Below are 24231 nucleotides of genomic sequence, written 5' to 3' on the forward strand. Positions count from 1 at the left end.
CCACTGGTGTGATCAGGCACAAGTTCAGGGAGCAGAACCAGCTGAAAGCTAGTCCCATGCAAAAGCAATTAGTTCCTTAGCTAGCCTACCCAGCAAGTCCATCTGTGCTAGTATCAGGACAGTAGGAAGGGTGGGGAGGAAGTCAGGAGGAGAGAAGTGGGAGTAGGACCCGACTCCTGGTGACAGCTACCTACCAGGTAGGTTCAGCTGCAGCATCACACCCCCAAACAAGGTAGGGCAGAGAAGATGACTGGGTGTGGTGACCCGTTTCAAGCCTGTGAATCAACATCTTGAATTTAAAAGGTCTTTAGCTGCCGTGTGAACTCAGTCCATTCAAGGGACATGAAGTGGATGCAGAGCGCTCACACAGTCTTTTCTGCTAGCTCAGCAATGGGGTTGGTAGTGTGCCCTTGAGGGAGGGGGTGCTGAGAAATAGTTCGAGAGTACTAACATCTTACACTATCCCAAACACTTCTGTAGAGACCGTAACCTCAGTTTCACAATCTATTCTATGGACACAGATTTAATTGTTTTCCCCAGAGAGGCTTTTCAATCTCTGTTTTTGCATGCCATGCCTGAATAAATAGTTGGCTATACAAATTATTTTAGAAGTCACTTCATATCCATGTTTCACAGCTGAAAGTACATCTCAGCATCCAACGCAAGATGGATCAACAAAACTTGGTTGAGCTACAGGCTGTTGTCAGAAAATCTGGAACCACTTAGATCATCTGAACCTCAATAATTGGTTAAGCATACTACACCGTGCTTTCTAGTGCAGTAGGGAAGGCACTGAAAAGACCAGCAACAAGCAGGAGGCTTGGGGAAAACACTCCTAGTGTATGTCCCAGATCGATTTGAAGCAATAAGCTCTACAATGGAATAAATGCCTTTGCTATAGCTGATGTAAATGTGGCCCACTCTAGAAACACATCCAGATCAGTAACTCTTTCCATATGTTGTATTTCTTGTTACTTCTGTCTGCATTTCAATTCCTAATAGGGAGAAGGGCCAAATTCTCTACTGATGTAAAGTGGTGTAACTCCATTAAAGTATGAAGCATGTCATCTACACTAGCAGAGAATTTAGGTCATAAACAATCCAGCATTACAGAGGAGTGTAACTACTTTCAAATCAACAGCCTACCTTGGAAGGTACATACTTTTGGTTACCACTTAACATAGTGAGAGCTACACAGGCACCTCCAAAACAGCTCTAACTGTGTAGTGAACATTCATCTAATTTTTTGTAAAAAGAAAACAAAATGTATAATTAGGTGACTTATTTCTGAAAACACAGCAAACAGATCCTGCAGTTTAAACTACTATTTATACAGCTTAACTGATTAGTAACTGATCAACAAATTGTTTCATATCTTGCCACTCCTTCTCCTGCATAACTGAAAAAATACCTTGAAATGAAAAAGAAAAGCTACTTCTCTGAACAAAACAACAACAAAAATAATAAATAAATGGCAGAAAAAAAGGAGCAGGACACAGCACCTGTTGGAAACTCTCCCTCAGATGGCTTTGATCTTCAGGATGGCAGAATTCTAAAATATCTTTCCCCAGAAGATCCTAGAATAAAACGTAAAGCTGTGTAAAAAAAACTCAGACCACAACACAAATCCGCGTGCAGATCTGCAAGTAATCCTTGCAGATACTAGATCTACCACCCTGAGTACTAGACTACTCAGTTAATTGGGGATGAATCATACAAACAAGGTTTGTAGGCATCGTGCCCCACATTATATTTGTACTGTTGTACAGATATATGTATTTAAAACAAATTTTAAGTGATTTTTTTAATACCTGTGAAATGGTATCTTGAAGAGACTGACATCCTCTACTACAGGTCGTTTTATGGAACTAATTTTTGTAAAAACAGTTACTATAAAGCTACGAAAAATCAAAATAAATGGGAAAATTTAATGAGCAAGAAATTATTTTTGCCTGTAAATTGCAACTGTTGAGACTTATCCGAGGGAGAATTGTGGCAGTCAGGAGTTAATTTACTGTTCTACTTAGTTCTGCGACTAGCCTCCTATACAGAGGAGCAGATGCAAGCCTAAGGGAAAATAGATGCCATAAATGATGTTTGCTTACTGTTCAATAGATTGGAGGAAGTAAAGACCTACACGACTAAAACTCTCTCCAAGCACTGTTAACTTTCTATAATAGAAATGTCTTCACTGGAAAGCTGTGCAAGGTTTAAAGCATCTTGCTGTTAGAATTCTAATCAGATCTAAAATGTATAAAAAGACATCCTGCATGACAAAGGGGAATACTATAAATTTTAGAGGCATGGACAGTAAAGAAAAATGAACAGCATTTAGTGCACGACATGAATTATCAGCTACAAATACTTTAGGTTTTGCTGCTTTTGTTTTTAATGTGGAAACAGAACTTTATTTATTGGCTCTAATCAGTCTCTGCATTTACAGCAACTCACTGACCTGGGGCTGGTAGCCAATGACGCTGATGCACCTTGGGTCGACAAAGGTGATGACTCCATCAGAATTGTGTCTAGACAAAAACTCAGTTGGGACCGACATGCCATTCATGTCCATGCACACTGGAGAGCTAGTTACCTAAGACCAATGAAGTCCACAGCATTTAGTCCACAAAACAGTCACCTTAAGTTAAAGTTGATAACATAGCTAAAGAATAAAATCTGTTGGCTGACTGCTAACTACTGAAGGAAGTTGTAAATAAAACAACAACATGACTAAATGACACAGAACAACCTTTAGTCTAGTTTGCAGTGCAAACATCTCACCCCATGGCACATATCTAGGCTTAAGAGCACAGCAGGAAAACAAATACATCAGAAGTTCCCAACAAGGGGGGATATAAGTATGGCTGAATTCATCTCACTCTGTGGGACCACGTTAAAGTTTGGCATCTTGGTTCCTACCCTTGTCAACCAAGAATAAGAGATTTCCAGAGGACAATTCAACCCACCCATTTTAGGATGGGAAGGTCAATCTCTATAAGAGGACAACTCACTGTCTGTAAACATATCCAATAGGAATAACTCAGACTAATACTCGACTTTCAGGTGAGGGTCATCTGAGAACACCCAGAGAACCTGAACAAAGTTCTCCAGAGACTGAGGTAGGTGATGATGATATTGGACCAGCAAGTGGCTGCTCACAATGAAAAAATGCACTTCTCCTGTAAATGCTCCTCAAAGCTCATCAGGGAGAATGATACATTTCCAGCTCTCTGCCTGAAACCTGTGCAATCAGGCCACTTCGTACCCTATTGTTGCTGTCCTGAAGCAGATTAGGCAGTTAACAGTACGCAAGATTTCAATTTGCTGTTACAGAGCAGAGTTTATAATCTGTGCACCTTGACTCCTTTGTGATTAAAAACCCGTCCCCAGCGCCTCTTCCTGCCCTCCCTCACATACCCTGCTGGGTCTTCTAACATAACAGATGTTTTGATACTCCACATGTTACTAATGTGATTTTCTCGGAAATCATCTTTCTTTGGCAGCTGTAACATATGAATCCCCATAACTTCCTTCTCTTCATCAGTGGAATATATTACCCTTGATTATAAAAGCATGATTAACCTAAAAAACATCATGCAATACTTTTGTAGCTCTGCCATCACAATGGAGACACACTCTGCAGAAGTGTTAACACTGCACTAACGTGCAGGCTGTTCACTCAAGTAAGACGGGTTTGGCACCTGTGCTCTAATGAAAGGGTCACTCTACTTTGTCAGAAGGAGCAATGCCATCCTAGCAGATGGCAATGAGTGCAGGCCAACAGGACATCATGCAGGAGGCTCAAACATGTTCACCCATGGCACAATTCCCAGACCAGGAAGATAAAAACTAGCCTCCCTGCTGCGGTGAAGGAGATTCACCGTGACTGGTCTAGCTCCCACTTAGAATTCTCATCAGCAGTGAACAAAGAAAGAAAATGCAATACATCAATTGCAACCATCTGGACAAAAAGGAAGTAAAATTTTATTCTCACAGTTCCCTTGGCTGACATCACATCTGAATGCACACTATAATACAAACTGAGAATAAAGCCATTATTCGTGAAGTGTCTCTTGACTGCCCTATCTTTACCATTTTCAGAGTAACTCCTGCAATCACAGTTTTTCAAGTAGTTGATTAGCCAGAGAGAGAGAATGAATGAAAGAACAGCAGGGAACATGTCACTGGCCTTGAGAACCACTTTAACCTACCATCTGCAGCACCTGTACTACCACATTTCTCACAATCTAGAATATCCCAGCCCTGTGCACCCAGAGAGTAGCAGGCCTCTACATGCTCATGGTCCAGAAGAACCTTTGCTACTGTTGTTGGGTTAAATACACAAATGCAGCAAAATCACATATTCATTTTGCTCTGTTGACATGTTCTAAACAAGTTCTGCCCATAGCAGGGTGGTTGGAACTAGATGATCTTTAAGGTCCCTTCCAACACAAACCATTCTATGATTCTATAAATCACTGGCTGCACACCGACATCAAGGCACTTTGTATTTTGGAGGCATGTAAAAAGTTACAGCCTAGTACCAGAACTTCGTGCAAATACTTTACAACTAAAGCACAAGACTGATTATGCTTTCAGTAGTTTATATAAAGAAAGACTGGCATTACCTGAAGCCTTCCTATTGCCACGAGGCAATATTTACTACCTTGTCCCACATCAGCGTCTTCTTCTGGTATAGTCATTCCTAGAGTAAAAGATAACAAATACTGTTATAATTAGGAAATCTGGATGAGCAGAGATGCTTCTAGATGCTCTGAATCAGACAAAATAACCTTACTGTCTTCTCTAGGATTCAGGCATTATCTCTGGGTTCAGATCAGATGATCCTTCTCAGTCATGCTTGATCCTACATACCTCACATGCATATACAGTACCCACAGCAGCAATTTTGGTTGCCGAAGACAAAGCAGATACAAAAATTCCATTATACACCGAGACGGACAGTGACATTTCCATGAGTACTGCTCTGCAGCATGTTACTGCAACCATGTGGTCACTTAATATCCTCAGTGAATGCACACTATGTACAGTTTTCTTTGTGAATAATATGTTACAATGAGCCTTAAACACAAGGCACAGTCTAGATTATTCATTAACTTCATGCTCATATTTAACAGCCAGTTCTACTTTTTTCTATAATGGACTCAATCTGGGTCGTTACGTTGAAAGACTGAAAAAATGCGGATGCTTTGCTAACAGTGCTTGTTTCAGTTGTGTAACAGGAGTAACTATTATAAACACAGGAATAATTTCAAAACATACGTGTGTACTGATTTCCATCTCAGTGTTTCACAAATAGGAACATTCAGATTAGCTCTGTTTACTTGCTAGTTGGCTAAGCCTTATTTAAGGCTATTTCCCAACTCCAGTTTTGAGATACCAATTTCCTTGAAAAAACATCTTCCAAGAGTGACACTGCTGACTTAAATTAAGTGAATTGTAAACTCTTTCACAGGCTTTTCAAGGAATTCAGTCACAACAGGCAGTGAATCATTTAAGGGGCACTTTAAAGCATTAATGAAATTAATTGCAAAGCAGCTAACAATTATGAAACAACAGCCACTTTATTCTCAAAATTTGTAATTTGCAATGTAAGTCATCTTTGGACCGTGCAGAGGATGACAGCATACAACTTTCTTAAATGATGCCTCTGAAAAAAGACTATAAATGCTGCTGAATGAACTGAAGTAGTCTCTGAAAGAAGTTATTTTGTTTCAAAATAATTGAATCTTATCTGACAATCAGTTTCTAGATAGTACCCTACAGGTATTTTTCAGTTCTCACTGAGCTATATAAAAAAATAAAGTGTACAAAGTATGAAAGAAAAAACCCCCATAATTTTGTATAATATATTCAAACTTTTTTTGCAATGGAATTCACACTTTTGCAGGTGTAACTTCATTTGCAGCTCCCTACATAACTAGGATTTTATCAGGGCATCTCAAGAGCTTTAAAAAGGAGAAGCATTATTGTCCCTTCTAACAAGTGGAAAATTGAGGAGCAGTACGAATTTCAACATTACACACTACAAGAGCTGGGCAAAACCCCCTTGTCTTCCTACACAATGATCTTGTTATCCAGAGATACAAATGTGGCCCTAAATAACTCCTTGGCTTCTAAATCTACGTGATATCCCTCACCGAATGGTGAGATATTCCTCTGAAATGTTTTCTTAGAAGCAGTATGAGAAGCTCAAGATGGCAGTATGTGACCTTAGGAGTACATTTTAAGAAATCAATCATTAAATACGTAAGTTAAAAATAACATCGGGTGGAATCAACACATGTTATTTTGCAATTAAACATAATTTTGTGCTTCCGATAAAGGCGCCTCTGTGGGTTACTATGGACCCAAACTTTCACCTGAGATCCTTCACCTGATTTAGAACATCCTTGAAATGAAGACAACCTGCATTTACCTTCCCTGCAGGACTGTTCTGCACTACCTGCAGTTTATCAGGTCCTTCAATCAGTTAAATTACAAAGCCTCATTTCGGTATTTCACACACCACTACACACCAGGCAAACCACAAACAAGAGCCCAAACACAAATAAGTCCCATGCTCTGAGACACCAGCATACCACAGAGAGTATAAACCACTGATGTGAAATTACAGCTAAGAGATTCATATTACAGAAGTATTTTGTTTTCTTTCCTTGCTGTGTTTACACAGTTATTTCTTCAATACAAGACTTAGCAATTAGCTAGTGACAGCTCCAATAGGCAAAAGAACTGCATTTGGCTGCCTCTTGAGAAAAAGGGAGAAAACTACCCTGAAAAAGCAGCAGCAAACATTATCTACTCAAATTTGTGTCCACTTTACACAAAATTTTGGCAGTCATGGCTATCTGCTCAGATACATGTGAGGTACCCAGAAGGGTGAGCTCCCAAAACTAAACCTAGCCTCCTCCACATGAGCAACTTTTAGTTTTAAACAGGTAGAAAATGGTTAACTGAGAACTGTGTGCAGTTTGCAGGGGATGATAACTGGAATCCAGCAGTTTCACCTTAAAAAGCAGTGACTAGAGGTGTGAACTGAGAGCAGGACAAATTAAATGATGCAGTAGTGTAGGATGGAGCATGAGGATGCTGACTCCACTGCAAACGAAATGCAGCAGTGTACAAAAACAACCACAGGAGGAAAGAAAGCACTGGAGCAACAGCAGATTTCCAACACAACACTTTGGCTGGAAGATGGCAGCTGGGACCGCATCCCTCCAGGAGATGGATGAGGAGTCTCTCGCTCCTCAGTTCTGAACTCTGCACCAGGGCAAACCTGCAAGTTCAACCATGAGCCGAAAGAACAAACATTTTAAAAGCTGGTGCCCGAAGCAATCACAGTTACATTCAGACAGCTCGGTACAGGTGGTCTCAATTCAAAGATGGTGAGTGATTCTAGGCCTTACTGCCTCCTGAGGATTTTCTTGGTGGATGCCTGGTACTTCTGAGAATTAGGCCACTTATACACAGGCGCCTAAGTGCTGTTTTAAGGAAATAATTCTAGGCATTCTAGTTGGATAGCCTTAACCAAAAGGTCCCTTTAAAATGGAGTTTTCCATTTGAGAAGGACAAATTTGAGTATTTTCCCTTAACTTCAAAAGCTTTTTCAATCATTTTCTTAGTGGCACAGTGTATTACAAAGGACAGCAAAGATACTCAGCTGGATGGCTTCCACTTCGTTTAATCTTTTTTCTGCAGCTTTCAGCAATGCTTTCCTTTTTAGGAACTTGGTCCATGCTTGCTACTGCCCAAATAAACTCAAAGCAACATAAACAATCTCCAAAATTAAACCTAGCTAAGAAACACCATTTCTGATGTCACTCTGTTGGCAAGAGAGGCTGTTGTTCTAATTTTCACTTTTTTTTTTTTTTGGAAGATGGACTACATTTGGTCTGTATAACACACTGTAAAATGTATTAGTTGCGTTATCGCACAAGACACCCTATGAATAAAAAACAATCTGCCTAGAATTAATCAATACATGACCCAATGAATTGCTAACCCTTCCCTAAAAGGGCCCAGGGTAAAAATATGCCAAAACGATTGTCTGCTCGTTTGCAGTGTAGGTCCTCTTACTGACAGCATTCCACAGAGGGAAATTGTTTTCTTTACTCTCTTGCTGACAGTTAGAAAGTTTCAAATGAGGGTAAGCTTATATATGAGATGCATTCCTAGAGAGATTTACTTTTGCTTTAGCATACTTCCTATTAAACATACTCCAATACAGACAGGTAAATAAAGATATGTGTACTGTGCTTAATACTGGTTTGTCCAGCTCTTAACATAACGTAATATTGCTCCTTAACATCACTAAGTACCATCAGTATCTCCAAAAAACATTGCAAAAGCCTCCAGGAAAACAGCCATGAAACTGATCTTTAGGAGGCTAAATAAACTAAATAAACATACATTAGTTATTCACATTCTTTAGGTGTAACCCTGAGAAGGGCTTTATTTCTCAACACCAAATATATGCTCCTCTTGAATAATAAATATAGTGCTATGCTTGTTCAAGTTAATATCAACAATTTGCAAAGCTAAGCCTGCAACTGAGCATCACAAATAGAATGCTGTGTCGTTAGAGGTTATGTTTAATTTCCAAGTGTCCTTTATGGCAGCAAACAGTTTCCCACAGGGCAATGGCATGTATTTGAGTGGACATAAGGAACTTCTTAGTTTTCCCAATGAGCTTCCAGTTGGCTCTAACAACAGAACAGCTTCATGTTCTGCCTTCTTTCTCTATCCTTTTGCCCCGTATTTTCTGCAAGACACAGAACAGTGTTAGTGGATTTGTGGTTTTACTTCACTACACTCAAAAATAAATTATTTATGAGTCTTTAGAAGGACGTAATTTAAGTGTCCAGTGGTCACTAGCAATCCCCTCCTAGTGCCTATCTCCATCAGAACCATTTCTGACAGTTACATGCCGGTGCATGAAACTGTACTTTGTGACTTTATCTCCCATACACAACAACAGAAAAAGGCTTTCACAAAAAAAGGCTGTGGATGTTTACAGCATACCAAGGAAAAACCTCATGAAAAATCCCAACAAAAACTAGATTCTTCTTCTTAAAAAAAAAATAAATTAAAGCCTTAAAAATGACAGCACTGCAAAGAATATTCAAGCAACTATTTTGTTTTGTATTGGAAGAGGGAGTACTTTGCACAAACGTCCCGATTCTGGCCAAAACTTTAACATAACCTAACAGCTTTGGCATGCTGTGGTTAAGACGTTACCGTAAGTCTGACTTGGAAGATTAAAATGTTTCTTTTTTAAGATAAAAAACTAAGGGGGAAAAAAAAAAAAAAAAGATTTCAACATTATTTGAATTTAACATTATTCTGGGACTTTTTATTTGAAGTTTTCGAAATAAGTATCTATCTAAGCCTTTTCTTCACAATGTGTTTTTCTGCAGGTCCTGGCTTTGATTTACAGAAAACTAGCAACATCCTGACAGACTCTATCTTCTCCCTCCACTGAATATTTTCCATTAATTTTTATGGCATGAAAAAAAAACCCATTAGGAAAATATCATATGGACCACATAAGATTCATTTCCTTCCAGGAACAAGATGCTCAGAGGGGAAAAAAATAGAACCAAAGCAAATGCATGCTTAAGTTGAAAACTGAATGATCAAGAGAAGGTCAGCATTTCCCAGTTTCGTGAATGGTTATGAACTTGAAGCGTTGTCTAGGCTAAGGATCACAAGCTGCTTCACTGGGAACAGGGGGACAAAGGCTGGAATTGGTGCTCAGCCAGTTTCAAACACGGGGTCTTTTTACCTCATTCAAAATAATCCAACACTGCACTGTCATTATTTCATCTAACATACACTCCAGATAAGAAACGAACAACATACTGTTGGAACGTTGATCTGGAATACCTGACTCTTTTTTCCTTTGACTTCTACACAAAGTTTACCCCGATTACTTGAGGTCAACGTATAATTAATAGGGATATAAGTGTGCAGGTATCATATGCCAGGTTTTGTACTTCAGTTTAGTTTTATCCTTCTCTTGCGGGCACAATGGAGGAAAATGAACAGACCATTAACAAACTCAGCCCGAACAGATGCACTCCTCAAAGTGGCTGGGTCTTCTCTCTGTCCCCCATTCATTCAGAGGCAAACACACTGTATTAAGGGAACAGCCAAATAGCTCCTTTTCCAGGGGAACACAGAGAGAGCTCAGGCTGCAGCACTCCTGGGTCTGCTTTGTTAGGACACATGGGAAAGGCAGGTGCTGCCTCTGGGTCCTGCATGCTCCGAGCTCAGTTCTCTGCAGAGGATGAGGCATAATGCTTCCTGTGTTTTCTCTCTCATTTCTCAGTGAAAAAGGGCAGTCTGCCAGTAAGAGAGCCTTCCTGCTCCACTGAGGGCTGGGGGGAAAGTCAGGCTAGATGTGCAAAGTGATTTCACACTGACCACAAACCTGAGGCATCACAGAATTTGCTTTCTACTTTAGATCTGTGAACCCCACCCTCCCCAGTCCTTAAAATATGCCACCATACTGATGCAGCTGTCATTTTTTTTCACCTGTTTAGAGTATTTGAATTACTTAAGTGACTTAGCATAGACTACTCACAGCAGCGGCGTTGTCAAACCTGATAGTCTATCACACTAATAATCATCACAGAGCAGTTCTTGTCTTGATATTTCTGTATCAATACTGATTGTGTTATACTGAGTGTGGGACTAAAAAAAATTAACACACTGGCCACAGACAATGCAATACAGCCTAGAAAGAGAAAATACCAGGTGCTAAACAAATTAGATTAAGTACAGATTAAGAGCATTTGCTAAATATTTGTTATTTCATTCATGAAAGTATGTTTTATGTGTTGTATATTAGTTATATAATGCACATGCCAGATTGCATGTTCTGAAAGAAAGAGATATGGAATTTATATTAGAATGTCCAGTTCACAACTGAAAAATGATGCTTTCCATAGCTGAATTTTTGAACAGCTGTGATTTAGCACAAACCCATTTATTGCCAAGAATCCAGAGACGATGCAAAGGCCAGGGGCTTGCTACTCTCTAGCTGATTTGAGCAGAAGTAATTTTATTACAGGGTAGAAAAGCCTTAGCAAATTCAATTACTGCTGCAGTTATTTCATTTGCTTTGCAGATTATGGTTGAATTACCATTGGAAATGGGAACAAATGCAGTGATGTTGCCACTCACTTACCCAAACGTATTGGGGATCAATTCAGCCCATGGATATTCCCATTCAACTCCAAAAGTAAATGGCTACATGACAATCACCAACACAAAGTGGGGAAGACTGGGAGGGCAAATAACACGCATGAAAGAGGCCCCGATTCAGTACTATATGCCCCGAGAAAGGCACTCAGGCATGACTATTATGAGTAACAATTTGGATGGTTACATAAAAGGCCATTCAAATTCCACATAAGGCTGTCAAAATCGAAAACATCCCTTAGGATTGTGCTATAGTTTGGAGGCATTAACATTGTGGAGGAGCACTGGGATATCATAAGGGAGCACCATGTGATTTTGAGGAGTGGAGTAATAGAAATGGGATGAAATTCAACATTACTAAATGCATAAGCATGCACTTGGGGACTAATAACAGCCAAACTACAGCAACGGAAATGGGATGAAACTTCGTATTACTAACTGAAAGATCACACAATTGAAAGCTACTTTTGCTATGAACTGGAAGATCTCAAGTTGACAACTGAGAAAAAGGCAGCCTGGTGTATATGTATCAGGTGATCTAGGATGCAGCAGGATGCACTATACAAAAAAGAAGTATGCTATATCATACACTGCCAGTCAAGACAGGAAATACCATTTTCATTATACATCACTACAACCTCGTCTGGAACAAGAGTGTATAGTGCCGGTGACCCACATTTTGAAAAGTTAAGTGAAAACACAAGTGCAGAGAAAAGACACAAGGATAAAGAAGACAATGCACTGTGAGAATGGAGATTAGAAGAAGTGGGCTGGTTTAACTGTGCAAAGTCAAGCCTGACAGGCTATGACCTCCTTCTGGAAATGCACCAGAACACTAGAGACAGAGAGAGAGAGAGACAAGGCAGGAAATCTCCCGCTTGATCTCCAGTGAAATATAGTCCAAGAATACACTAGCATAAATTTCCCATAAACTAATGAGGACTGGAAGTTAAAGAGGTTGCTAAGCATGGGAGAGCAGTGAGGTTTTTTAAGAGCTGGAGAGGGGGAAAACACCTCACTAATGTAAACTGGAACTTACAGTGTGATACCTGGCAACCGGGCACTCAAAGATCCAGAAGATCCTTTTCATCCCATGCTCCTGCACTGCAGTGCCTGCTCCCCTGCAGAAATGGTGCCTGGAAGTCATACACCGCTGATGTTGTAACCTAGCACTGACACAAGTTCACGCGTTTGCAGCTCTGCATTAGCAACATACACCCCTGAAGTCTTGGATGTCTTTAAATGTCCCATAACATGCAGCAAGCTTTTCATCCAAGCTAAGCAAGGAGCTGAAAGAAATCTTATTTGACCCACATCTTCCTGAAGAGACATCCTGTATATGAAGGCTGAATTCAATTACGTTTGGAATTACCAATAGAAAAGCTAATCTCTTTGTGGAAGAAAACAAAAAAAAAAAACCCCACCCTTCCATTTTCATAGAGCAATTTACACATACTGTGCTCTCTTTTAAGACAAATGAAATTAAAACATTTTGACTCCTACAGCACACTGAAGTATACTAAACCCTACTAGCAACGAGAGGGGAGGCTTTCCTCTTCTTCCAAAACTGCAGCTCAGCAGGAAATCAACAAGAAGTTCACATCCGTGTGCTGGTGTCTGCACACCACTGCACAGACTTGGTGCAAACCACCTCTTAGCATTCATAATCCCTGGACAAATGTGATTTATGCTTGTGGTATACAACCGCAAAAGGGCAGGACAACTCATGGTTTGATTCATGCCAGCAGGCGCTGTCATATTGCAAACAGCCTCCTCAACTACTGCAAACGCCAAGGTCAACTAACCCAGTCCATGATGGTATCTGGATGAGCTCCATTATCTCCTCTTGGAATTTTTCAAAGGTAAATATTCCCATATGTAATACTGAGTTACAGTAGGTAAATGTTTTTCTCTGTAGTTCAAAGCAAGATGCCAAGACTTGTTTCCCAGAAAAACAGCCTCAAAACAGAACTTATCACATAACACTGAACTTTCTCTACTAATACCACCACTGTAAAGACCTATGTGTCTAAATTGAAATTACACATTTTCATACATAGGTGCTTGTAACTCAGTACTTAAATATAAAAGCACTAGTTGGTGTCTTCTAGAGGTACAAACGCTTTGTGTTCACCTTCTTAAAATCAGGCCATGTTTATGTTGGTTTGTCAGACTGAAAACTTTTGGCCCCAGCTGCTGTAATCCCACATTACTGACAGCTTCTACAGCTCTCTGTGCCAATGAAATTGGGAGGGGTTTCACATGGAAAAATGGGGAGGCCCAGAGTGAGTAACAACAGCCTATTTCTTGATATCAAAAGCTTCTCAAGATGAGACTGAATGAGTTACCCCACTGAAATTCAGCCTGGTTTTGTACCAGCAAAGGGATCCCAAGCCAGGTTTTCAACTCTCGCAGATAGTTCAATGAGACAGATACACACCTGCTGGTGGCCAAGCCTTGATATAGCCAGTGCAATGGACAACAGCATACTGTGCTTCGCCTTCTTTTACTGGGCCAAGGCCATTCCTAAATGAAAAGGAAACACAAAAATATCACGTTGACTGACATGCAGAATAGCTTTGTTTTTAAACTACTACTAATGATTTATTATTATTTGCAAGTTAGAAACAACCATCAACCTAGAGTGCTGTACAATGTCAGCTCCATTACAAAGCTATTCAAGCCTTACTTGTTTTCCATAATACATCTTGGAAGTGCTATTTTATGTTGTGTGCTAATGTAGATGTTTGTCCAGGTAGTACTCCTTGATTGAGCATTAGCCCAGCGGAAAATGAGAGTGCTTATGGCAACTAACTGTTGTGGTAAATTAAGTAACAGTACCTGTATCTTTTTCTCATGGTGGTTATTCTGTTCAGAGGTAAATGATCCAGAGGAGCATTTCCACACCTAAAAGTAAATTAATATTTGAAAGGGCTCAAAAATTAATATAAAAACCCAAGATGAAAATGCATTTTAAGATCTTTATTAGTATATATAAGTAGACAATAACGGATATTTATTTCTGACAGAAAGTTGCAGATTCATGTTTTCTTAGAACTTGCTGCTTCCACGGGCTGAGCTTTTTGGGTGTACTACAAACATTTTCTTTAGTTTATAAAGAAAAATAGAAGAGACTATAAAAAGCTTCCCTCCTGCCCCCCCAGACCTAAAGACTATTTGAAATAGATATTCCAAGAGTGGCTAAAGGATAGATACACTTCAAAATATGATAAAACAAGGGTGAAAACTAGAGAAGAATGTAAGTCAGGCCCACAGATACCCACACAAACCAATTTCAGTGTTCCAGTAGCTTCCCTGGACAGAGCATTTCAACTGCCATACACCAGCTACAATGTTAGTAGATATTTATCTAATGTTTGCAAGAACAGACTATTTACACTATCAAGTAACTTTTAACACATGTTCATGTATATTTTGTGATATTTCTAACTATGCCTAATTGTATAATTTTAACAATCCATTTGAAGCTAAGTAAATAGTTTGAAGGGTAAAACCAGTTCATTTTTGATGGAAAAAAGAACAATAACAATGAAACAAGTAATCACAAGGAAAGTTCACATTATTTGAGGCTCATTCTTCCCACAAGCTTTTATTTAATTATTATTATTATTATTCTTTTTTTTTTTTTTATACCAGTCACTGCCAAGGAGAAGGAATGAACAATTAAAATAAGATTTAGAATTACAAAAACAATGGGGCCACTGGCATGTATAAAATCATTCTCATGCACTGGAGTTTACAGAATCAGGGCGCTAGGAAATAACTGCAATCTGAAATGTTGTTTTAAAAGCTGGGGAACAACTGTAAACAGGACATCAGGCCTGATTTTCTTTGCACAAAAAAGTCCTCCTCACATGACCACTATGTGCCGCTTGGAGGAAGAGAAAGCAATGTTCCAAGTGTCTCTCTGCCAGGTTGTATTTCCTTCCCCCCAGTTAAGGGGGGGAAAGGAACTGCAGCTCTGAAGTCTAATCTTGGAGTTATTAAGTATATAAACCCCTTATAAAGGCAACCAAGAGCCATACATTCAGCTTCCTCACGTGACTGGAAGAAAATCCACCACATAACCAAAGTACAGGCATCTGTTGTAATGTGTCAAATATTTTGCTGTGCGTGTTTCATTCCATAACAAATTTTGCATCATCTGTTTTCAACACATATATTGGATATAGGCTACAGATGCAATTATGTACTTTCCCCCCCTAACCACACAGAGAGAAATTTATTGCAATAGCAACATGCATTTTATCCCATTAGCACTACAACAACAGAAGTGCCACAAGCCCCAGTCAGAAGCAGCAGGCAGGCAGATCTCTTTAAATAAGCCCAAGCAATGCAGGAGAAGTTGGAAAATTGCAAAATAAAAACCCTCTAACAATTACTCATTTATCTAGCATCAACCAGCTGACATCTGGTTAATTCATAGCAGGCTTAGGTTAATTCCTACATAGCTGGCAAGTTTGCAACTGAATTGCTGTTTGTCTTCAAGATTCTTTTAATATTATTGGTTTGCTGAAAAAATACACAGAGTTGGGCTTTCATTACACTTGCGAAAGCTTTGTTCCCAAAGTATTGATTTGAATAATTTGACTAGAAGAGACAATGGCTTACATTCCAGGGGTGAAGTTGTCATGAAGTTCTCTGGGGAAAGAATCCTACACCCCACACTGATAAAAATAACTGCAACACACAAACGAGTTGCTGTTTTGTCATTAATCATAAAGGAACACAGGTTTCAGTTTTACTCCAGTTCCAAAACCAAGCATTCTGGAAACGCTTAATTCGAGCGTGTCATTACAGCTTCATTTTTTAAGCAAGGTCAAATTGGTGCAACAAAATGTCTGAAGTCTAATCTGAGACGGGACTGGAACCACCACAGGAATACAAGGTAAATGCGTACCTCATTCTGCAAATGAAAGAGCGCCTTGATCCCATGCACATTCTCATTGAGGACTGCTGACCCTCTTTCTTCACTGTTCCAGTCTTCAAGTCCAGGATTCGCCCTAGAAAAGCCAGGCAGAGCAACTGATGTTCAGAACCTAAATTTAATTTCATTTACTACAAACTAAGATAACAATACTTTCACAAGCTGAATGCCATTAGCCCAGTTAGGGGAAAACATACCAACAAAAAATTTTGATCCTGGTCTCACATCAGTTATGTGCCAGCTTAACTAATGATTTCAGTGAAGCTGACTCTGAGTCACAACAGTGATGGCTCTTTTCTTGGTTGGCCCAAGACCAACTTCCAAGGCAGGGTCAAATGTCTGGAGGCAGAGAAGACAATGACAACAAGCATAGCTTTTTGACTTGATCTGCTTGCTCCACTCTTTACCAGAATTGTGGATAAAGCAACATACATCATTTCCCTGACAGCTGCTCCTCTTTCCCCGGGCTCTCATGTCTAGCCAGAACACTCTCACCATAATACCACCTCACATATTCAGGGCTGCAGCGATGGTGAGGAATACACAAGACCAAGCTCTTCTCCTTGATGATGAGATACAGGATATGTCACAGCAGCATTTGTGGTGGGGCCCTTTCAGAGTTGATAAAAAACTGACACATTAGCATATTGTTAAAGTTAATTTTCAGCCGGATCAGTGAGATGATCCGATAGCAACATGAGTCTACGCAAAGTCCATGGCTGGACCCTGCTGATCAGCATATGCTGACTGCAGACCTCAGAATCTCACCCCACAGACACAGCACTGAAAAGGGACGACAGCAACTAAGTCATCTCAAGACAGGACAGCACTGAGGGAGTGCTGAGCCAACACTCCTACAGCAAGTTATCAAAAAACAAAGACAGCAATGCAGTAACAAATTAATCTTTCCATCCTCCTGAGACAAAACAGAAGGCAGTGATTACTACAGATAGGTTCAGATCAGTGATGCCAGGGTACAGTGTATCACCTAAAATCCTATTCTTTATCACCAAAGAACTAACAGAATGGACTTTTGCATCTACAGCTCAATTGCTAACAGATGACTATAAAATCTTGCACATTAGTAACACAGACTAGAAACGAATCACTGGCCCAGATCCACAATGCTTCAGGGCTGGACGCAGCCGCAGAAGTGACAGTGGGCAAGAGAAACGCAGTGGAACAGCTGCTAGACAATTAAATGACAGCCACACCGGTGCTGATGACACATGGCCATGAGCAAACCGACATGTTTAAGGTAGGTACAGTATCTTTGGATAACTGAAACTATGCAAGCCTAAGCCTTTACTGTGATATAACTAGCCAAGTTTACAGTGGTACAAGATAGCATACTCTGACTGTGCTAAGTTGAAGAAATCATGCAGAATACATTCAAAGTCTCCCTCACCAGATTTCCTCAAAAGTCTCTGTCCAAAAATTAAGTTCTGAAATAATCTTACTGCCGAACATTAATTTCAGAATTATTTTAACTGAAAATACCTGCTTCCATCCATGAATGGGAATAAAATAACTATGCAACAGTTTAAAGATCAGAATTTTAGATAAGGAACTAGGCAGTAGCATTTTATTCTTAAGGTATACTAAAGATAACTACTTCTGGAGCAAAGCCATCCTCGTCAACAGAAAGTCAGACCGTGTCATTTCGTGATCTCCAAGGTATACCTCAGCTGGTTAAGAAGTTAACAAGCCTGGGAGCAACTCCTAAAGATGCTTCATTTGGGAGCAATTCCTAAAGATGCTTCACTTCAGAGCACTGGGCTATATGTTAATATAGATGTATGATTCAAGTGTGAGCTAGGAAAAATCATACCACGGTATTTCCTAGCTCAGTTACGATGACGTAGGATGGATCTGAGGTTCAAACACACTTCCCTTCCCTGCATCAGAGAGTCTGTCTCTCTGTCTCATTTTCTATATCAAAGCCACAGTCTATTTCCCCATCCCCTCAACAAATCAAACAATTTAGAGAAATAAAATATCATTAGGCAGGAAACATACTGACTCACGAAGGCAATACATGATAAAGCAAATAAAGACAGAATATATGTGCAGGACCCAACGTCTGTCTATGTATGAGCATACAAGCCACACCAAACCATTAAAAGAATTTTTTCTCTTTGGACACAATAACTTTGTCATACACATAAACAAAACCATAGTTTTTGTGCACTTTTTTTTCCCCATTCCAATACAAATTCTTGAAGTGACACTAACAATCAAAAAGCAGTGACAGTAAACGTAACTCAAAGAGCTAACAGAAAAGTCTCAGTTTTTATCATCCAAGAGCATCTGTAAAAGTAAGTATACTTCACAATTATGTGGCCGCTAAGCCTAAAATTGCTGACACATGTTCCTTTGGCACGTCTGGAACCCCCGACAACAAAAGTCATAGTTTTTAAATTTAGCTTTTTGTTTGGCAACATCTTAAAAATATGTATCAGATAACAAACAGTAATCTAAATTTTGCCCTGACTTACAAAATCACCGCAGGGGGTACGTAAGGGTATGAGTCAGAGAAACGTTTGGTACATAGATATTATGACAAAGCTCTCTCAGCAGCTTGTTTCAATAGTCTGTCATGCATGTGTTAAGCTTGTAGAGCTCTAAGAATATAGTGCAGATTTTGATAAAGAACAAGCAGTTTGTGTATAATATTTTATTAGCAGCTTATGATCAAATTATATTAGAAAGAGAAAGAATCATAGTTGAATAGACTAAGGACAAAGTTTCCAATTTAGCTCAAACAAGCCTGTCAGTGCACTCCCTGGGATAAAAGGGATCTCCTAAGACACAGCATACCAGGGCTCATATCTCTGTTGGAGCTTTTAAGTTAATAATATTGGTGTCACCAGGTGTGTAGAGCATACCTGGAAGAGTAAACTGGGAAACAACCCATTGTGAGATCTGTATGCAACCAATGTGGCCATGCAGCACAGGCAGATGCTAGCTTTGGGAAAAGGAACGGTGTAATACCCCCAAGCGCTTGCAACCTGTGTCTTGCCCATAGTCTTGCATACACACCACCAAGAGCTTTCTCTGTTTGGAGAGCTCTCCTGTTTAATAATGGCAACCTGGATACAGTGTAACCCCTTTTTATTTTTGTGCTAACTGCTCAAAAAACCATCTTCATTTCTAGACCTAGACTTACAGCATTTAGCTTTTACCACATAATTCTAAAGAAGTGCAGAGAGATGGAAAACAGTCAAGTCAGGACAAGCTAGAGTTGTACCACAGTATGTGTCATGATTTCTTATTACTATGACAATCTGCAACTGTGTGTGACAATACCTGGTCTCAAGTCAAAACTCAGAGCTGTTTCTCCCCAGGCTCCTCGCCACTCCATACCTGACTCTGAGAAGGGGATGGACCCACACTGCTCTGCTTCTGCCAGCATGGAATTGGAAAATCATCTTCTACCCGCTTTAATATCATCTACAGTTTGCTGCAGCTGCTCATGTGATGGACCTTGGCAGGTCCCACACTGCAGTCAAGCAAACTGGCATAAATCACAACTCAGTGTCACATAGACAGCTCAGTTCAAGAAGGTGGCATGCTCTGATGATGGCTCTGTCACAGAACCATAAAATATTCACATCTCTGTGTGTTCCTGCCTCTTCTACGCTGGTGCTGCTACCTTGCTTTCTCCACAGCAAACACACATAAAGTACATTTGATGTAAAAGTTGGCAATTATATTCTTATTAATAAGAAATATTCTAGGATGCTCTGACAACTCCTGCTAACCAAATAGTGCACGTGCGCATTTTTTTAATTTCTTCTTCTAGTTTCTTCAGAAGAACAGTTTTAACAACCCAGTGCCACCACCAGCTGGATCCCTTATGAGCTTCCCCATAAATTGGTAATTGCATGTAGTTCATTTTTATGTTAAACTTTTCCCCTCCCCAGCTCCAGACACAACCCTCGGATACAGCAAGTGGAGGATGCATGTCTCCAGCACAGCACTACTGTGACTGACTTGGCTGTCTTATTACCATTCACAGCAGCTGCACAACTCAGAGGAAACCAGAGTTTACTCTGCTGCAAAAGAGAAAGCAAATAAATGAGAGCAATGCTTATTAAAACCAGCACATAAATCTCTCCAGTTGGTCTGGGTATAACTGATAATTTGTTGAAATCTACCCACTACAGTCCCCATTCAGAAGGCAGTATTGCTTAAATCTGTAATAAACCAGTTGTCCGCTGAGCGGGAACCCACCACGTGACTCAGGAACCTGATGTCAGCTGTCATTACTGGAAAGGGCTGTCAGAGGGGACCACAGAGGTGATGTGCAAGAGATTCTTTATTTGGGTAAAATTAGAGAAGTCATTTAAAGCTCTTCCCACTAAAGAGATTAGTTAGTAACCAATTCAACTACTGAGGACACATGCCAGAAACATTCCCTTCGTGTTATGCCGCAGCGTGTTTTCAAAGATGCTCTAAAAACGTTCTCATAATGATCAAGGGGACAAATGTTCACATTGGCACTGATATGCCCCTTGTGTGTGCGAATAGTGAACAGATTATGCATGAACCTTCCCCTTTTGGATCTCCAATTGCTACTGTGAATGTTCAAATACCTTTTCTATGCTTGCAATGATTGAGATGAACTTAAGCCAAGGATTGGCCTGTGCCTACTGAAGTTCATGGGGTTTCAAATCTGGGAGTTTGGCTCAAATCCATCTTTACACAATAGCACCAGCCTGTTAGAAAAATTTGTCCCTCCATGTTTAAGCACTGCATGCTAAGGTTTGTAGCCTGGTAATCAAACACAGTCTGTTCTTTCTTATTTTTTTCAGGTTTTGTTTTTGTTTTTTTTTTTTTAATTGTGGATTCAAAACTCCCTAAGCTTCAACACCTAATTCTACCACAAATGCCTTCTCTGCTGGATTTCCTACAGTCTGTAATTAGAAAGAAGGATTGTTACATGAGGGCATACTTTTGCAAAAATTTCAGTGCAAGTTGAAATGTCTGTCTCTAAAAACAATCATATGGTATTCACATCCAGTTTGCAGCATGGGAATACCCCTCTTTTGCAACAAAAGACTACCACCTGTTTACAAAGATCAGAAGAAATTTGTTTTGGTCTCATGCACACAAAAATACTGTTGGCAAAGTACATGATACAATTTTCCATTTCCCTCTAACTCATCAGTAAATAGACTGCTGTCTTGCACAGAATCTTGGACCTGATAAGGAAACAGCCTGAATTGGTATATGGAGTCTCCTCTTGCCCTCAATACCTCCAGCAACCCAGCAAGCTTTGCCCTGTAGTTGATTGCGTCTTGACTTGAAAGAACAAGTTAAATATTTCATAATTATTCTCAGTCACTGGATTGTCTACATATTTCTTTCCAGGCAAAATAAAATAAAGGATAAACTAAGTTTGGTTTGGACAAGATAACAAAAGATGACTTTGTGCTCATCAAAAATACTCCACAGGCTCCTCAGGGAAGACAAACAGGACACAGGAATACGGCACACAAAAATCCTTATGAAAACTAAAGGCATCTTTATCTTACTATGAAAATGAAAAAAGCAAGACAGGGATGCAGCAAAACAAGAGGAAATAATTAAAAATAAAAACAAAGTGATGGTCAAGGTACTGATGCTTCTGGCCACAGCTCCAAATGTAAGCTGACCCTCGAACTGGAGGGTCAGAGAGCAAAGGACTTCTGTGGTGATGCTCTCTATTAGTACATTGAGTCTTTAGAAAGTAGTGGCAGAGATCAGCTTGAAGATGCACGTTCTCAACTAAAACTACTAGCTGCCAGCCCATCACACAGAAGTGCAATACTGCAAATGAAATATTTATCATTTGTAGGGAGGCAGCACAGAAAAGTCTTTATCACTCATGAGCATAGTATCAAAAGCCAACTCTGTTACTGTACCTCGGGATATCAAGGATGTGCATGAAGACAGCAATGGTGGTTGGACACTGACTCCACAACAGTTTGTACAGATATAAGATACAGGTCACTGCTGGGGATAAACAATAAAGTTCTAGAAAATGAAGTGAAACTCTTCTGTTATTTTTCATTCATCAGTTTACACATATGCACCAACTACAGCTGAGCATTCAGCTTTACACCAACTGAGGTATTCAGCTGGCAGAGTTCCTCTTGAAAACAATGGATGCATTATGAATACATGAACAGAATGTCTTCAATAAGAAGACTAAATAGCCTAAATTTGATCAATTTATATTAAATTACTCTTGATAAGCTCATGCCAGAGCAAAGCAATTATTCTGCATTAATTCAACAATTAAAAGAAAATAAAAACCTTTAAAAATTTATAACCTTACAATTGTAAGGGATAAAATTGTCTCTCATGTTTAATGCAGCTCACCAAGTGCTTTAAGCTCCATTAAGTTTAATAAACATACATCCACCCTGTGGATCCCAATATAAAAAAAATGACACATTCTAATAACACATTAAGAATCAAAACCGAAATGCAAACACAGTATTTGAAGGCTCTTCTTCCAGGAACTCATGTTTACATAAACCAGAAGCAGCTAGCAATATACAAATAAAACAATATACACATAAAAAAAAAATGAAAATCATGTTCACCCAGCTCTTCTCTCAGCATTCTGGGTTTTATTAGTTACATAAAGGTAATGTTCATAAACGCACAGAGATATCTACCACGTACATACACATATTAGAGTACAAAGTCCCTGTCCTGAAAGCCCAAGTCCCTGCCCTAAAAATGACAAGATATCTACTGTAGGGTTGGTGAGACAGAGAGCAACTGCCATAGCACAGAAATATGCTGCTGGTCATCCAAGTTTCCTCTAAAAACAGAGCATCCCTTCAGGATCACAACACCAAAGACAGGAACTATGTGGGGTGAATGCACCAAATGATACAATCCTAATAAAACAGTACCCACAAAAAAATGCATCTCTCTGGCCCCTCATTGAGGGGAAAGCAAACACATGAGCAATAAGGATAGCCTGAACACTCAAAACAAAGGTGGACTTAAGACCATCCCAACTTCAAATTACAAACTAACTGCAGAACCACATGACTGGCACCAGTTACACTGTGCACCCAAAACCAGCACCAATTTTACAGCATGCCTCTCTCGCTCACATCAGAGGTTACAGTGCAGCTCTCACAGGCAACGCCCGCTAACCTGTTGCTTATGTTAACACTGCTACTTCATATGCGCTGAGAAGTTAAAGTCTGTTAAACATATGACAAAAAAGACACCAATTCTTGGTAACATTTAAAACACATCGAGAAGCCATGAACAATGCACAGTTCTAGAAAGTAAGAGCCTGACGAAGTTGTTTTTACAAAACAGATTTGCTAACTCGTGATGCTTAACTCATTCACCAAAAACCCCTGCTCATTCACAAACAACCCCAGCGTGCAGGCACTGGCATTTCCAACACGCTTGCCTTCCCCTGCATCAGACGCAGCACCGACACGTGGGACTGCTGCCAGGGCTCATGATGATGCACAGCAGATGGGCTCGTAACAGGCAGCAGACTTTTTTCTCCTTCATACTTCAGATTCACGCCGAACAAGTATCATAGCTGCGTTGTTAGAGGTGTACATACTGTTTTAATTCACACGTGGAAAGGGTCCGTTCTCCAGCCAGTCTCCCCTGTGGGTGCAGGAGCCCCTGGGTTCTGCTTGGAAGGTGTCTGGTAGCGCAGGTCATCCCTTACCGGTGTTACAGCCTTTATGGACCATAACCACAACTTCAGTCCCTGGCTTACGGAAACCTCAGGACATGGCAGGAGGTGGAGCAGAGAACATGTTCCTGATCATGTGGAGATGGTTGATGCGATCTAACTCTTTCCTGATATTAAAATCACGATCCTATCAAATCTTTCAAGGAGCGGGTCAGTAGGACTTTGAGTGCTGCAGGTGAGAACAAGGTTTCCCTATGGACACTTCCCACCCTTGTTTCCCAGCTAGTCTGACTATACAGAGAGGATGGGACCTCGCCACAGGAGCCTGCACCCTACCAGCAAGGCTGTAGGGGAAGCCAACATTTATTTATACCTCTGTCCTCTGCCG

At 40.0% G+C, this 24231-nt stretch overlaps 1 protein-coding gene and 1 long non-coding RNA gene across 15 annotated transcripts in view; one reads left to right on the forward strand and one right to left on the reverse strand.

Moving 5' to 3' along the window:
* ARNT2 (aryl hydrocarbon receptor nuclear translocator 2) overlaps nt 1-24231 on the reverse strand; it is a 133274-nt gene that overhangs the window by 29820 nt on the left and 79223 nt on the right. For all 14 annotated transcript variants that reach the window (XM_069798414.1, XM_069798412.1, XM_069798410.1 and 11 more), the window contains 6 exons: nt 16145-16247; nt 14065-14130; nt 13664-13749; nt 4626-4702; nt 2456-2590; nt 1503-1577 (listed from right to left, as the gene is read on the reverse strand). In XM_069798414.1, the coding sequence (XP_069654515.1) occupies nt 1503-1577; nt 2456-2590; nt 4626-4702; nt 13664-13749; nt 14065-14130; nt 16145-16247 (542 nt within the window). The remainder of the gene's footprint in view (nt 1-1502; nt 1578-2455; nt 2591-4625; nt 4703-13663; nt 13750-14064; nt 14131-16144; nt 16248-24231) is intronic.
* LOC138688060 (uncharacterized) lies at nt 11306-22204 on the forward strand. Its single transcript, XR_011327111.1, has 2 exons — nt 11306-13085; nt 19519-22204. It is a non-coding gene; the product is annotated as an uncharacterized lncRNA (long non-coding RNA).

Source organism: Haliaeetus albicilla, chromosome 12 (assembly GCF_947461875.1).
Source record: "Haliaeetus albicilla chromosome 12, bHalAlb1.1, whole genome shotgun sequence".
Lineage (NCBI taxonomy): Eukaryota > Metazoa > Chordata > Aves > Accipitriformes > Accipitridae > Haliaeetus > Haliaeetus albicilla.